The 17,529-nt window shown below is 41.4% G+C and overlaps 2 protein-coding genes across 2 annotated transcripts in view; both read left to right on the top strand.

The window, feature by feature from the left end:
- Positions 1-2,510, top strand: part of VPS26A (VPS26 retromer complex component A) — a 51,518-nt gene extending 49,008 nt beyond the window's left edge. Inside the window, exon 9 of the mRNA XM_038009139.2 lies at positions 816-2,510. Within this exon, the coding sequence (XP_037865067.1) occupies positions 816-929 (114 nt within the window). The 3' untranslated portion in view covers positions 930-2,510. The remainder of the gene's footprint in view (positions 1-815) is intronic.
- Positions 2,511-9,610: 7,100 nt separating this feature from the next.
- SUPV3L1 (Suv3 like RNA helicase) overlaps positions 9,611-17,529 on the top strand; it is a 29,385-nt gene continuing 21,466 nt past the window's right edge. Inside the window, exons 1-4 of the mRNA XM_007963229.3 lie at positions 9,611-9,948; positions 15,462-15,539; positions 15,930-16,037; positions 17,125-17,239. Coding sequence (XP_007961420.2) covers positions 9,675-9,948; positions 15,462-15,539; positions 15,930-16,037; positions 17,125-17,239 — 575 coding nt within the window. The 5' untranslated portion in view covers positions 9,611-9,674. The remainder of the gene's footprint in view (positions 9,949-15,461; positions 15,540-15,929; positions 16,038-17,124; positions 17,240-17,529) is intronic.

The raw sequence follows: 17,529 nt of genomic DNA, 5'->3' as shown, positions 1-17,529 counted from the left end.
CTATTGGAGGTAGTGTGTTATTTGCCATGTGCCCTCATTTGGATGTTTAAATTCTGATGTTGGGGGAAAAAACAAACAAACCAACCCAGCCTATAATGACTTAATGAAGCAGATAATTTTAGGAATTTAGAAGAGGGAAGTTCTCAGGATGGATTGGTTAGGGTAAGAGTTAGGTAGAGAAATAGAGATTTGAAGACTGGGGAAGATGTAGGGCGAGTTTATTTGGATTGCATTGAAGGCTGAGAGTAACTCAGTTTGGCTGATGGGGAAAAGGGTCCAGGGAGGGAAGAGAGCAATGTTGGTAAATTGGATAAAGGTTATAGAGGGTCATGAATACCTGTTTGGAGATTTATCCTGCAGGCATTGAGAACTACTAAAGGGCAATCCAAGCAATGTGCTACAGGATTAACCTGGTAGTGATAATGAAGGATTAGATAGAAAGGGCTCTGCCTGTCTTGCCTCTGAGGAAGCTGTTTTAATATCTAGTGACAAGAACTTGAACTTCGATGAGGGCAGTGGAACAGAAACCAAAGGATGGATTTGGGAAATTCTTTAAAGTAACAATAGGACTTCTTACCAGATTGGATTGGTGGTGGTGGAATGCATGGGTGCTGGTGATAGGAGCACTGGAGGTAGAAGGGGCAGTCAAATTAGAGCTGGAAGAAAGTGGATCAGTTAGAAAAGAGGAGGGCTTTTGTAGAGAAGAATTTAATTTTATTATGGTTAAAATTGAAGTGGCAATTATGATTTCCATGGTGAAAATTTAAGGCATCATATCACACATTATTTGTTAATATCTTACATTTGTTTACTAGGAGATAATTTTATGGAGAAAAGCTCCTGAAAAACTGAGGAAACAGAGAACAAACTTTCACCAGCGATTTGAATCTCCAGAATCACAGGCATCTGCTGAACAGCCTGAAATGTGAACTGAACAGGAGAAAAAAAAGCAAAAAACTCCTGTAACCCTTGAGATTAAGTTCAGCAGGTTAAAGATGGTTGCAGCCAGAGGGGGCGGAAAAAGGCCAAAACTCCATATATATTAGTCTTCCTTTATCTTACAGTGCTGCATTTATGATATAATGAAATGTTCTTTTCATGTATATACATTTTTAAAAGTGCTTTCTTTGAAACACTGGAACTTTCTTAAGCTGCCTTTTTTTTTTTTTTAAACTTCCTACTTTGATGATAAGCACTCAGATATGCATCAGCGTAAACATGAAAATTTTTCATGTGAGTAGGCTGGTATTTGTAATTTTGCTTTCTTTCTGCATAATGTTGATTTTAAATCCTTCTCTCTTTTCAGGCTAATGATTACCTCTTATTCTCTACATGCAAAGAATTAAATATTTTGTGTTCAAATAAAATTAGAAAACCTGAGTGGCCCCTTGTGTCCTGCAAAGATTTAAAACATGGCATCTCAATATTTTTGAGAACTACATTTGTTTTTACATATGTGTTTGAGAAAAGTATATGGAGTGGTTCACCGCAGGCACTTCTGAGTACCATTCCATGGTTTCTAGAATTTTATCCTCTTTGAGGTCTTCTGTGCTATGAATATTAGATTTCTTTCCCCAAGGGATTATGTGGCAGGTCATTATGGCCTTTTTTTTGGCCATATTAAGTAACAGTTTTGCTATTTTCCAGTAGTACTGCTGTGTGTTTTCTGCAATGTGGAGTTGACTTAGGTTGGCATTTTAGATTTGTTAAAACTGTTTTTTCCATAAATACTTTGAAACATATTTATATATTTCAATTTAAGGAATCTTTTTGCCATGTGTATGCAAATATCATTTTCTTCATAAATTCATTCTCTCTTCAGGGGAAAATTTTGGGATGGGGGACTGAGGAGGACCTGTGAAGCATGTAGTTATCTAGATCTGGGTAATTTCATGTTTATTAAACTCAAACTTTGGCTAAACTCACATTGAAACTTCATCCAGTCTCTTAATTTTTTAACACTAAATTCAAGTCATCTGTTTAAAGTCTCTAAAAAAGAAGATTGCAGTCATCCATTCATGTGCATGGGGTCTGATCACAAATACACTAAATGTGGAGTGTAGGAACCAAAATGAAACCTGCTGTATGGAAACTACTTTCACTTACGGTTCATTGGTTTTTATACCAATATTTTTTAATGCACTTCAGTGCAAGTCTTGTCGGTTAACCTTACTTTATGAGTAAGCTAAATAACCCAAATTACATTTCTTTAAACCTGTTTTACTGCTATGGCACTTTGATAAAATGGTCAGTAACCAGCTTTACTGGCAAAAGGGTCCATGTACCATGTGCTGGAGCATCTGTTCTACATGTGGATATCTATGAATGGTAATGTTTTCCTTCATGTAAGTGCCTATTCAGAGTTTCAAAATTTTAAAATGCCAAATATTTTCATGGTCATTTGCATGTAGTAATGTAGAAAATATTCAAAGAGATTTTGAAAACCAGTTGTATTTAACCAGCCTCAAATTGTGCAACCATGATGTATAATAAAGAATTTGAAACAGAAACTGAGTTTGCTGTTTGAATCATTAAAATAGCTTTATTCTCAAATCTCATTGTTAGATTTATTGTTAAGGATAGGATTGTTCAATAGTTTAGGAAGCTGTAATTGTGATAATGAATTTTTATAAATATTACTGGTTTCAATTTTAAATAGCTATGTAATGATTTTAATAGGCTGGCTTAAAATGTCATATACAGGATGCCTATCCATTTTGCTCAAGACTTTTTGTAGCATAACCAATTTGAAAAATAAAAATTCAAATTTAGTATTTGGTGATTTCAGTCAAAAGTTAGCCAGTTAATTAGATGTCATAAACTGAAAAAGAAATTTGTGTCTTTAGTGAAGAGTTACAGTGTCTAATCCACTGGTTCACATCCCTGGCTGCATATTAGAATCACCTTAGAAACTTTTAAAAATAACCAGCCCCGGGTCCTACTCTGACCAATGAAACAAGAATCCCAGAGACTGGGCCATAAGCATTCAAAACAAAACAACCTCAAAAAACTACAATCCCAGCCACTTCAGGAGTCTGAGGCGAAAGGATCACCTGAAGCCAGGAATTCGAGACCAGCCTGGCCAAAACAGTGAGACCCTAACTCTACAAAAAAATTAAAAATGAGCTGGGCATGGTGGTATGCACCTGTATTCCCAGCTAGTTACCCAGGAAGCTGAGACAGGAAGATCCCTTTGAGAGGTGAAGCCAGCTGAACTTCTGGGTCGTGTGGGGACTTGGAGAACTTTTCTGTCTTACAAGAGGATTGTAGAATGCACCAGTCAACACTCTGTAGCTAGGATTGTAAAACACACAAATCAGTGCTCTGTGGCTAGCTGGAGGTTTGTAAAATGCGCCAATCAGGCTGAGTGCAGTGGCTCACGCCTGTAATCCCAGCACTTTGGGAGGCTGAGGTGGGCGGATCATCTGAGGTCGGGAGTTTGAGACCAGTCTGACCAACATGGAGAAACCCCATCTCTACTAAAAATACAAAATTAGCCGGGCGTGGTGGCACATGCCTGTAATCCCAGCTACTCTGAGGCAGGAGAATCGCTTGAACCCAGGAGGCGGAGGCTGCAGTGAGCCGAGATCGCACCAATGCACTCCAGCCTGAGCAACCAGCGAAACTCCATCTCAAAAAAAAAAAAACAAAAAAACAAAACGCACCGAACAGCACTCTGGCCAGCTAGAGGTTTGTAAAATGAACCAAGCAGTGCTCTGCAGAATGGACAGCAGAATGTGGGCGGAGACATATAAGGGAATAAAAGCTGGCCACCCCCCAGCCAGCAACAGCAGCCGGCTCAAGTCCCCTTCCATACTGTGGAAGCTCTGTTCTTTCGCATTCACGATATATCTTGCTGCTGCTCACTCGGGTCCGTGCCACCTTTAAGAGCTGTAACACTCATGGAAAAGATCGGCGGCTTTGTTCTTTTAAGTCAGCGCAAACCCACTGGAAGGAACCAACTCCGGACACACCTTGAGCACAGGAACTTGAAATTACACTGAGGTGATCATGCCACTGCACTCTAGCCTGGGTGTCAGACACCATGTCTCAAAAGAGAAATCTACCCAGAGTTGAGAACCACTGATCTAAACCCTTAAAAATTTTATTTCTTTAACGAAGAATTTTCTCATTGTTTTGATATCGCTGAGGAAGAAGAATTTTACCTTCTTAGGACGAGTTATTGGGGGCCTGCAAATTAAATAGACAAGAGACATGACCAGAAGCCTAACTCTTTGAGGGGCCAGGGCCAGAAGATTGCTTGAGCCCAGGAGTTTGAGACCAGCCTGGGCAACACAACCAGACCCTGTATCTATGAAAAAAAACCCCAAAACATAAGGGAAGTGGTGGGGAGTAAGAGTACTTACGGGAAAACAAATGACTTAGAAAAGATAAAATGAGCTCTTATGCAAACAGATGGAAGATAAAATTTTGTTACAATGTTCACTGGTGGTACCCATTTATTGTCTCAGGATATAAGTCAGTCTTTCCTGGTTGCTCCCAGGAAGGGGATTTTTTTTAGCTCTTTTGAGAGCCCAGGCTTTTAGACAGCTAAGGGATTTCAAAAACAAGTGATTATAAAATTAAAGATGCTCTCATTTAGAAAAAAAAATAGGTCTAAAATATAATACAATTATGGATTAGAACTGTTATGCAGCTCAGTATTAGAATAAAGCAAAGGTTTTCCAGATCTGTTATTATGCCCTGGAGAGAAAGCAAGACAGAGCAGGACCATGTGGGTGCTATCCGTACAAGTTCTACAAATGCATCCGACAGTGCCCCATCCCTTCCAGCTCTAACATTTCATGATTCTAAGAGTAAATCTTTTTTTTTTTTTTCTTTTTTTAAATTGAGATGGAGTCTTGCTCTGTCACCCAGGCTGGAATGCAGTGGTGCAACCTCTACCTCCCGGGTTCAAACGATTCTCCTGCCTCAGCCTCCCAAGTAGCTGGGACTACAGGCATGTGCCACCAGGCCTGGCTAATTTTTTGTATTTTTAGTAGAGATGTGGTTTCACCATGTTAGCCAGGATGGTCTCGATCTCCTGACCGCGTGGAGAGGTGAAGCCAGCTGTACTTCTGGGTCGGGTGGGGACTTGGAGAACTTCTCTGTCTTACAAGAGGATTGTAAAATACACCAATCAGCACTCTGTAGACAGGATTGTAAAACACACCAATCAGCGCTCTAACTAGTAGCTAGAGGTTTGTAAAATGCACCAATCGGCACTCTGTAAAAACGCACCAATCAGCTCTCTGTGGCTAGCTAGAGATTTGTAAAATGGACCAGTCAGTGCTCTGTAAAATAAGACCAATCAGCGGGACATGGGTGGGGACAAATAAGGGAGTAAAAGTCGGCCGCCAGCCCCCAACCAGCAGCAGTGACCCGCTTGGGTCCCCTTCCACGCTATGGTAGCTTTGTTCTTTCACTCTTCACAGTAAATCTTGCTGCTGCTCACTCTTTGGGTCTATGCCACCTTTGAGAGCTGCAACACTCACTGCGAAGGTCTGCAGCTTCATTCTTGAAGTCAGCGAGACCACGAACCCACCAGAAGGAACAAACTCCGGACACATGGTGATCTGCCTGCCTTGGCCTCCCAAAGTGCTGGGATTACAGGCGTGAGCCGCCATGCCTGGCCAAGAGTAAATCTTAAAAGTTCACTTAGGATAAGCAATAGTTTAGTGTCTAGATCATGATAACCTTAATGTCAGAAAAATACTAGAAACTTCAAATTACAGAATTTTGTAGACAAGGTATGAGACAGTAATCTACAGGATGTGTTTTTGTGAAACCTACACCAGGTTTTCTTAATAGCAAAAGCAAAGGTGAAGAAGAAATTAACTTGTTTTATTTCTACCACCTAGGTTATCTTCTCCCACTTCCTTTCCCCTTCTATTTATTTCTGTATTTATGCATGGATTTAGCATATTTACAGACTACCAGTTAGTGCTTGCTATGGTTTGAATGTGTCCCCTAAGTTTTTTGTGTTGGGAACTTAATCCTCAAATTCATAGGTTGATTAGAGGTGAGGCCTTTGGGAGGTAATTAGGATTAGATAAAAGTTCTTAGTGTGGGTCCCCCATGAAATGACTGGTGGCTTCGTAAGAAAAGAGAAACCTGAGTTGACACACAATGTCTTGCTCTCTGGCCATGTGATGCCTTCTACTATGTTATGTCAAGAGGGCCATCACCAGATGCCAGCCTCTTGATCCTGGACTTCCCAGCCTCCAGAACTGTAAGAAATAAATTCATTTTATTTATAAATTAGTCAGTCTGTGGTGTTCTGCTATAGCAATGCAAAATGGACTAAGGGTTATCTTGGCCCTATCCTGCAGGAACTTTAATCAGAGCAGTGGTTCTCAAAAGTGTGGTCTCAGACCAGCAGAGTTGCATCATCTGAAATGTTTTAGAAATGTAAACTCTCAGATCCCACTCCAGATCTACTGAATCAGAAACTTCAGGGATGGGGCCCAACAATCTTGTTTTTAATGATTCTTTCCTGATGATTCCGATCCACTCTAATGTTTAAGAACCACTGACCCAGAGACACAATTACGATAGTTTTCACTCTGTGATAGAGCCCCTACTGGAACCTATGATGTGTAAGAGAAGCACCCAGTGTGTTCACAGGTACAGAGGTGAGAAACGATGATATAACTGGTGTACAGTTCTACCATGAATAGAATGGTAGGTGTGGGGAGTAGAAATAAAGCTGGAAGAGGCATATAGGGCAAACCAATTTAGGACAGAACCTGGATGCCATACGATGGAATATGGGCTTTATCTGAACATTTATTCAGAATCACTAAAGGACTCTAAGCAGGAGTAACTTATAAGATTTGTGTTTTCAAAAGATCATTATGGTGCTATGGCAAAGTATAGGAGGATATCAGTTACACAGTTGTTGCATTAATCCATTCAACAAGCAAAATAAAATATTTATAGAGGCTCTAATATGTGTTAGGTGCCGATTACACTTACTGCTATAAATATAACATGACCAGTCTAGATATGACATCTCTTTTTTTGTAAAAGCAAAATTTTATATTGAATTTTCCCATTACAATGTTTATAGTAGAACTTAATGAATGGCTGAAAGGGAAAGCCTGTATGTGCTATCATAAAATTCAGATTGCACTTTCTATCTGCAAGGAGGTGCAAAACAAAATTACAGTTAAAATAGTTTTCAGATTTTTTTTTTTTTTTTTTTCTGTAAAACTATACTAGGGTTGGGCTAGATCTGTAAGACTAGTAACTGCCAGGTGCTGTGGCATGCACCTGTAGTTCAGCTACTCAGGAGGCTGACGCAGGATTGCTTGAGCCCAGGAGTTCAGGATCACCTTTTCAAAAAAAAAAAAAAAAAAAGACTAGTACAACTGTTGATTCTGGCCCAATATGCTGCTCCTGTCCAAAAAGCCCACCTATTTGCTTTGACACCAGAAAGACTGGCTGGGCATGGTGGCTCACACCTGTAATCCCAGCACTTTGGGAGGTTAAGGCCGGTGGATCACTTGAGGCCAGAAGTTCTGAGACCAGCCTGGCCAACATGGTGAAACTAAAGAGAATATAAAAATTAGCCAGGTATTGTGGTGCAGGCCTGTAGTCCCAGCTACTCGGGAGGCTGAGACATGAGAATTGCTTGAGTCTGGGAAGTGGAGGTTGCAGTGAGCTATGATTGCGCCACTGCACTTCAGCCTGGGCAACAGAGTGAGACTCTGTCTCAAAAAGAAGAAAAAAAAAGATTTAGATTAGTATCTGAATCTACCACTTAGTGGGGAAAGTTACTTAACCTGGTGACAATAATACCTCTAAATGGTTGTCAAGCATATGAAAAGATTAAAAGGAATAACATAGTGCTTGCCTCAGTTACCTATTAAATGTTTAGTTTATCCTTCATTCTCCTAGTTTCCAAATCTGATGACACATCATTGTTAATTGACATTTTCTAGCATATTTAGTCACTCACTACATTATCTAAGGAGTCTTGTAAAATCTCTCCATTCCATATACATGGTCTCCATCATACTTCAGATACAGGAATCTACCACCTTCAGCTACAACTGTTGCTAAAGTTGTAATCTTCCTCCCTGCACATTTGTGTTTATCCTAGTCTATCCTAGGTACTTCCTAATGAATGATTTCTCTTCTCAAAAATATAATCACTATTTGTAAGCCATAGAATTAGGCCTGCCTTAACTCTGGTATTTACATTTTTTCAATATGTCTTTTCCTTAGTTAAGCCTCTGCTTACATCGTTTCCTCTGACTAGAATTTACTTACCACTTCTCTATATGTTTTACTTTTAAGTATGGCAGAAATCTCCTTACCACTCTAAAATTGCTCCTTTCTTTGAACTGCCATTAGCCTATTAGAGTAATAAGTGCATTATTTAACATGTACTGTTCCTATCACCAAAACCAGGTCAGAAACTTTGAAAGCAAGGACTGTCTCCTTGTATCCCTGATGTTTAAAAATTATTTTGTGAATCAAAGGCAGGTGGCAAATTGTTACTGGAATCCTATTAGACATACAGTATTGTATATTATATAACACGTTCCTTCAAGTTGTAAGATCTTAATGATTTAAGTAGGAAGACATGTGAAGATGCCAAACTTGGGAATTTTTTTTTTTTTTTTTTTTAAGAGTCTCACTTTGTTGCCCAGGCTGGAGAGCAGTGGTCCAATCTCGGCTCACTGCAACCTCTAGCACCCAGGTTCAGACGATTCTCTTGCCTCGGCCTCCCTAGTAGCTGGGATTACAGGCGTGCACCACCACGCCCAGCTAATTTTTGTATTTTTAGTAGAGACGGGATTTCATCACGTTTGCCAGGCTGGTCTCGAACTCCTGACCTCAGATGATCCACCGGCCCCGCCCTCCCTAAGTGCTGGGATTACAGGCGTGACCCACCACGCCCAGCTTAAACTTGTTGAATCTAACATGTTGCAGCCTCACATGAGGACACGGTATTCAACAAATGCAATGGAACTAAACTATGGCTGGGGTACAGAGCACGTATTTTTGCCATGTGGTTGTGACAAAGCTGCTAGGATGATGTACACAAACTGCTCACATTAAAGCAAAAGTACTTACGTAATACAAGGGGTTTAATAGTGCAACACTATTTCTTAGCAACGTTTGAGGGGCATATCAAGTTATTATCGCTAACGTTACCATATCAGGAAAGGACGGTTAACAATGCAAGAAACTTTTGGGAAATGCTATTTAGTGTTTGAGTCCGCAAGACACACTCGAACCCTGAGCATTCGCAGTTGCTGCTCCACCATCCATTCTCTCACTGCTCACCCACGTGCTTCTAGACACTGGCTTACCAAAGGACTAGTTTGCATCACGCGACACGACTAGCAGGCCCCCTCCGGTCATCTATGACATCCCAAAGATGCCTGATTATTTTCCCTTCTTTAGGGAAAGCTGGTCCCAATCACCAACAAAACAGAGAAACAGAACGAGAATTATGTCTAGCGGTTTTCTCTGCTAAGCTGCTTCTTCCCTGAAAGAACACCGTTACCGCACGGCTTTTTCCTTAATGGTCAGGCGTTTTCCCGGGCAGCTTACCTGCTCGGTCCGGGTCTTTCAGGACAGCAGGCGCTGGAGGTGCGCGTCACTCTCTGCCGCCGTGTCCGCGGCTGCTGCCGGCCCCTGTAGAACTTGCGGCCTCGATGTCCTTCTCCCGGTGTGCCCTATTGTGGGCCCGGCTCCCAGCAGGGCGCCAGGCTGGCCACCGGGCAGCCATCTGCTCTGCCCTTCGCCCCCACTTTGGGCCCTTTCCCGGCCTTCTGGGACAAGTTTCTGTCCTTGCTACCGCGTCCTCCTCTGCCTCAGGTGGCTCCAAAATCCCGAACACGTCCTTGTTCGTGCCCCTGACTGTGAAACCTCAGGGCCCCAGCGCCGATGGCGACGTCGGGGCTGAGCTAACCCGGCCTCTGGACAAGAGTGAGTGCGGGAACTACTGAGGGCGGCAGGGAGTGGTGTCTGCCGGGCCGAGACTGGTTGGGAGGAAGCTGCACCCCCTTCCCCTGGGGATCCGAGGTCCCATCGAGTGTTGTCATCGTGCTTCTCAATGTCTGCCTCCTTCGCTGGTGTGTGAGCCCCTTAAACAGCTTGGGACTGTGTCTGATTAATTCTTAACGCCTCGTCCCAGAAGCGGCCTTTTCCCTTTTACTGACTTGCTCTGTGAATGGTTTAAACACTCATGTGTTGGGAGGATTTGACTTTTTTTGAGTTGTTAGGTAGACGCCCGCTCTTTCTTGCATTCTTCTTTGTTTCTCTCCCGCCCCCAGAAGGGGAATGGGATGTGGCAATGAAAAGCCAGCGGAGACTTCTTTTAGGATTCTTTGACATTGAGGAGGCGCCAACTCATACCGCGCTGTTATGCTGTGTGGTGGTTGCCAAGAGCAACCAGACTCAGGTCCCGATCCCCTCTTAAGAAACGTAACGGTTTCGTGGGGAATGACACGTGTATGGGAAGCGAACTGTAATACAAGGTAGAACATGGCAAGGTAGAACAAGGTAGGGTATCCCCGGCTCCAGAGAGAAAAGAAGAGGGTAGCATCAGTGAGTAGCAGCGGGCTTTGCTCAGCAAAACTTAAGTTTGGATGGATTCTTTGACAGAGAGGCATGTGAATGTTTTCAAGGTGAGTTTCGGGATGATTAGGGAGGTAAGGGAGTTTCCTCTGACCAAATGAAACTGGGAGGTTGAGGAAATGCTATCCAGTAATTGCCTCCAGGAATAGAAGGAGAAATGTCTCACTTCAACAAGCGACATTGGTGCCTCCTATTGTAAATCTAAAATATAGACTACAATATGTTTTTCAGAGCAGAAGTACAGTACTTTCACTAAACGTGTGATGGAACTCAGTATATGTTATTCTTTGACCTGTTCTTCCAAGTCAGTGTTAAGCAAGGCCTTTCACTTTTCTTGGAGTTGGGAGACTGTCTTTGTTTCCTGCTGTTAAAACAAAATACCTGAGACTGAGTAATTTATAAGCAATAGAGGTGTATTTAACTTATGGTTCTGGAGGCCAGGATCTGATGAGGGCCTTTGGCTGCATCATTGCATGGTGGAAGGTGGAAGGGCAAGTGAGTGAGACAGAGAAAGCGAGCTGAACTTACCCTTTTTTTCCAGGAGCCCACTCCTGCAATAACTGACTGAAAGCGAGCTGAACTTACCCTTTTTTCCCAGGAGCCCACTCCTGCAATAACTGACTGATTCCTGTGATAATGGCATTAATCCACTCACAAGGGCAGACTCCTCTTGTCTTAATCACCTCTTAAAGGTTCCACCTCTCAACTGTTAAAATAGCAATTGAATTTCAATATGAGTCTTGGAGAAGACATTCAAACCATAGCAGAGAGTGTATTATTTTAATAATGTAATTATACTATTATTTATTTTTAAATTGTAAAAATGCATGAAATTTACTTTTAAACTTTTTTTAGTTTTTTTTTCTTTACTTTGTTTTTTTATTTTATTTTACTTATTTATTTATTTTTTTTGAGACAAAGTCTCACTCTGTCGCCCAGGCTGGAGTGCAGTGGCCGGATCTCGGCTCACTGCAAGCTCCGCCTCCTGGGTTTATGCCATTCTACAGGCGCCCGCCACCACGCCTGGCTAGTTTTTTGTATTTTTTGGTAGAGATGGGGTTTCACCGTGTTAGCCAGGATGGTGTCGATCTCCTGACCTCGTGATCCGCCCGTCTCGGCCTCCCAAAGTGCTGAGATTGCAGGCTTGAGCCACCGCACCCGGCCATACTTTGTTTTTTTAGAGACAGGGTCTTGCTCTGTACCCAAGCTGGAGTGTAGTGGTATGATCATAGCTCATTGTAACCGCCAACTGCCAGGCTCAAGCAATCCTTCTGGCTCAGCCTTCTAAGTAGCTAGGATTATAGGCATGCACCATCATGCCTGGATAATTTTTAAATTTTTTGTAGAGATGGGGTCTTGCTATGTTGCCCAGGCTGGTCTCAAACTCCTGGGCTCCAGGGATCCTCCTGCCATGGCCTCCCAAAGCACTGAGATTACAGACCTGAGCTACTGCACCCAGCCAGTCTTAAATATTTTTAAGCACACAGTTCACTAGTGTGTTAAGTATATTGACATTGTTGCGAAATAGATGAGAACTTTTTCATCTTGCAGAGTTGAAACTCAAACAATAGTTTACCCGTTAAAGAACAATTTTCCATTTGTTTTATATTATTTGAAGGCATAAGGTAATTTGGATGAGATAATTTGCCTTATTGTATTCAAATATTGATAAATTCTTATTTTCTGCAACTATTCCAATTTACCTGAAAGTGTAAATGTCTTTGCTGCTTCCTGTAAGAAGATGGAATAAAGACATAAGTTTGTCAGCACTAGATTTTCTTCTGGTGGAGAATCCTTAGCTACTTCATTGGGTCTGTGTGCCAGGTGATTTTTCATCTGCTTTCACTGGGATTGGTCCAGATGTTGAATTTACTAGAATGATTTTTCAGCATGGCAGGAGGGGCTACAGAAGATGATAAATTACTACACTCTGATATAGCCATGTGGTTAAGGTGTCAGATTTCCACTTAGCTTAGCAATCGGGACAAGAAGCTGTCACTTCTCAATCTCTTTTGCCTACTCATAGCCCAAAAAGTTGAAGTACTTAAAGGCTTTGTCCTGCGTCACGTCGCTGCTTTATTCTGTGTTCTCTATGGGGTGTCTCATTCTTGCTCTCTGCCTCACTAATTCAGTATTCCTCTCAGATCTTTGTCTCTACCCTGGACCTCTCTCCTTCGCCCTGGACGTATATATCGCGCTGCCTACCAGGTGTCTCCACTTGTCTTTCTTACACACACCTCACCTTAGCATGTCAAAACAACTTACCTTCCTCCTGGTAGACCTGCTCCTCCTTCCAGTCTGCTTCTCTGGGTGCTCAGGTCAAACCTGGTCGTCTTTGTTCTTCCATCCCTCACCCCTACATCTAACAATCAGAGAAAGCCCAGTTGATGAATCTTGTTGATTCTACCTCATAAATATTGAATTCATTCATTTCCCTCATTCTCCACTGCAACCAGCTTAGTCTAAATTGCCAGCCTCCATCTTTTGACTGGACTGCACATATAGCCCCTTATGTGTCTCCTCATATGCCTTTGATCCCTCTATTCAATTCTCTACCTGCAGTCAGAATGTTCTTTTAAAAAGACTAGGCTGGGCACAGCATCTCATGCCTGCAATCCCAGCACTTTGGGAGGCCCAGGAGGGTGGATCGCTTGAGCCCAGGAGTTAGACGAGCTTGGGCAACATGGTGAAACTCCATCTCTACAAAAAATACAGAAGTTAGCCAGGCATGATGGTGTGCGCCTGTAGTTTCAGCTACTTGGGAGGCTGAGGTGGGAGGGTGGCTTGAGCCTGGGTAGTAGTAGAGGTTGCAGTGAGCCGAGATAGCACCACTACACTCCAGCCTGGGTGACAAGAGTGAGACCCTGTCTCAAATAAAAAAAGAAAGATACAATTTTAATTTACATACCAGAAAGTTCACCCTTTAAAAGTGTATAATTCATTGTTAGTATATTTGCAGGATTGTACAATCATCACCATAATTTTATTTTAGAACATTTTTATCGCCATGAAAAGAAGCCTGATATCTAATAGCAAGTCACTCTAGTCCCCCAGTCCCCAGTATCTTTTTTTTTTTAGCCCCAGATAACCACTAATCCACATTCTGTCGGTTGATTTGCCTGTTGTGTATATTTCGTATTAATAGCGTCATATAGTATGTGGTCTTTTGTAACTGGTTTCTTTTACTTTACATAATGGGAAATTTCATATTTTGGAAGCATTTTAATTTGAGTAATCTTACATAACATGGTAGTATTAGTCACAGAAAATAGATTAATTCTAAATAAATGTGATCTGTCTTTAGTTTGTATCGAGTTTATAGGTCAGCAGAATTTTCCCAAGCAATTGCACTTGCTTTTTTCCAATCTTTTATTTGTCATTGATTTTTCTACCCTTGATACCAAGAAACTGTTGGCCAAGCGCAGTAACTCATGCCTGTAATCCCAGCACTTTGGGAGACTGAGGCTGGTAGATCACCTGAGGTCAGAAGTTTGAGACCAGCCTGACCAACATGGAGAAACCCTGTCCCTACTAAAAGTACAAAATTATTCGGGCATGGTGCATGGTGATGCATGCCTGTAATCCCAACTACTTGGGAGGCTGAGGCAGGAGAATCTCTTGAGCCCAGGGGGTGGAGGTAGCGGTGAGCTGAGATCGCGCCATTGCACTCCAGCCTGGGCAACAAGAGTGAAACTCCATCTCCGAAAAAAAAAAAAAGAAACTGTTGTTCTACTCAGCACAAAGTAACAGAGACCCAGAAATCTGCCTGTGGTCTGAAATATAAATACACACACACACACACACACACACACACACACACACACGCTCTGTGTGTGTATGTGTATCTCATAGTTAATTGTGGGCAGATCTAGTGGCTAAACCAGTGATTCTGAAATTTCCTCATTCTGTCAAAGTTTTGTTAGTGGGATGCTCTGTTCAGGCTTTATTTCTTCAATGAGTGTTGTGTGTATTGGACTGTGTGAAAATGTGGTTGGCACATTTGTGGAAGGTAAAAATGCAGGCCACTTGGCCTTTCTGAATTTCATGGGTAAAGGCTGTGTCCTCATTGTGGCTTCTCCTCCTAGAAATACATAGTGTGTGGCTGAGTCAGTAAAATGTTTATTGAATAATGCTGTAGTATTTTAACATATACAACCATAATACAGTCTCAGCTTGATTAGTTTAAAATATTTTTACCTGTAAGATTATTGATTCATAGTGGCATGTTATCTCCCAATAGCATAGACATTTCTCTGCTGTCACCCTTGACAGTCATCTAACCCTTGCTTGAGTAATTCAATTGTCAAGAAGCTCTCACTTTTCACTGTTCTAATTGTTAGGAAGTTCTTGTATAAATTCCACTGAAATCTGCTCCCACTGACTTTAGTTTTGCCATGTAGCACAAAACAAGTGTAATCTTTTGTCCCTGAAATCATCATCCTCAAACTTAAGATCAGCCTGGCTTCCTTAAGCATGAGGATCTGGTCCTTGCTATATTGGTTGTCTTTCTGGATGTGTTTTAGCTGCTCACTGTTTGGATGTGCAGAATGGTTATAAGTGAATAACACTGTGGCTCTCTACGTATAAATGACCTGGTGAAGGCTTGAGGCTGCCTCTGATCCCAGAGTGCATTGCTCATTCCTCTGAGGTATAACAGGGTGTTGCATTGTTTGACTTGATCATTTTTCTTAACACTCCCATTGCATATCAATTCATAAAGAAGGATCAACTGAAACCTTCTAGTTCTTGCAACACTCATTAAATTGCTGCCTTTAGTGTTACTGCTTCAAGCTTCTTTTCCCTTTTTTTCAGCATTTATCTAAGATAAGGAAACATGTTAAATTTTGACATTTCTCTTCTAGATGAAGTAAAGAAGGTCTTAGACAAGTTTTACAAGAGGAAAGAAGTTCAGAAACTGGGTGCTGATTATGGACTTGATGGTAAGGCCCAAAACATCTTCATAGAGATATTTTATTACCTCTTACAGTACAGCTTGGTCAGGATTATGCGACCCCTTGTGTGACCTGGAAATAAGTACATAGTTGTCATCTGGAGACACGTCCCTGCCCTTTGCTTCTGGCCGGGTGGGAGACTGGCAAGGCTCACCTGGTGAGCCATACTGCACAGCAGAAGAGCTGCAGGTGCGGCCTTCCTTCATGCTGTGCTAGGACTTCAGTTTTAGCCCAGATCGTAATAAACCAGCTGTACTACCAAAAAAAAAAAAAAAAAAAAGGAAAAAAAAGACTCTCTGATGAGTTTGGTGTGGTGTTTCTGTGTGCTTTTTAAAATGAGAACTAAGCCTTAGATCTTTTCATTTTGTGTTTCTACAGCTCGTCTCTTCCACCAAGCTTTCATAAGCTTTAGAAATTATATTATGCAGTCTCATTCCCTGGATGTGGACATTCACATTGTTTTGAATGATATTTGCTTCGGTGCAGGCAAGTGTTTAGAGACTTTTTAAAATCCTATTGAACATACCTTCTATTTCTTCTCATACTTCATGTTCATTTCTCTAGAAGGGCTTATTTGGTTTAGAATGGGTCTGGTAACATCCTCTGTAAATAATTCAGTGCTTTGACAGGATGACTTCTAGGTTGTTTGCTTTTATGTTGGGTCCCTGAGCTGGTTATTACATCACCCATATGTCTTAGACTGGAGGAAGACTGGGGCCCAGTGAAATAAAGCTCTTACATAAGTTAGAATTAATGCATAGCAGATTCTGTCTGTTTCTGCCGCTGGCTTCCTTCTTCCTCATATCAGGACGAAGTTCTTGCTATAAAAGAAAAAAAAAATCAGAATATCATCATTTTATTCCCACAGGCAGTTTGGTTTTGGTTATGTATTTGACTCTTAGACCTGTATCTTGTGCCCAGCACTGAGGATACAATGCAGAATGGGACATGCCCCAGCCTCCTCTCAGAGCCACTAAGATGTGGAGAATTCTTGCTGAGGAACAAACACATGTTTTGCCTGTCTGTGGTTTTCGAAGTTTAAAAAATGTTTGTACCTTCATCTCTGTAATGTACATGTCTAGGTTCTTTATTTTTAATTTAACTTTTGCCAATGCTAATCTTTGCCTGTTTGTACTAAAAGAGTAGAACATGGTGGTTGCTAGCCAGTTTCCTGTTTTCCTGAAAATATAAATGAAATTAAAAGGAAAAATTAAGACAAAACAGGATCCCAGAAAAAGATAAAACCCGTAACTTCAGGACTTTTCTATTTTTGTTTTCTTTTTTTCCTTTTTTTTTTTTTGAGACAGGGTCTCGCTCTGTCACCCAGGCTGGAGTGCAGTGGCTCAGTCTCAGCTCAGTGCGTAGCCTCAACCTCCTGGGTTCAAGCCATCCTTCCAGGTCGGCTTTCCAAAGTGCTGGGATTGTCGACGTGAGCTACTGCGCCTGGAGAGGACTTTTCTTTTTATCCTGGCAATGCCCCCGTACCTTAGCTTACTAAGAAAAAAGATTTCACTAAATTTAGTTATGAATTTTATGTAGATTGCACATGTTAATACAGTATTTTATTTTCCAGCTCATGTGGATGATTTATTTCCATTTTTCTTGAGACATGCCAAACAAATATTTCCTGTGTTGGACTGTAAGGATGATCTACGTAAAATCAGTGACTTAAGAATACCACCTAACTGGTTAGTTTCTCCATTTGTGGATTTGAAATTTCCAGTTTCTGATCTGGGATGATTCATGGTCATTATTTTTTTTTTAATTGTATTCTAGATAATAAATTATAAGGAGTCTGGATTAGGTTGTTTTCCTAAAATAAAAAGAGGCAATTAACTCTGTTAGGCAATTAACTGGTATCTCACCTTGATGCACATTGAGTGTGGTTTTAGGTTTTATTAGGGCAGATCTAGAATAGCCGTGACTTAACGATGTTGTCCTTAAGTCTAAGCTATGGCCTTCCTGGTGTTTTAGCTGA

The sequence above is a fragment of the Chlorocebus sabaeus genome, chromosome 9 (assembly GCF_047675955.1).
Source record: "Chlorocebus sabaeus isolate Y175 chromosome 9, mChlSab1.0.hap1, whole genome shotgun sequence".
Lineage (NCBI taxonomy): Eukaryota > Metazoa > Chordata > Mammalia > Primates > Cercopithecidae > Chlorocebus > Chlorocebus sabaeus.
The sequence above is the reverse complement of the archived record's forward strand: the minus strand, read 5'-3'. Positions and strand labels throughout refer to the sequence as shown.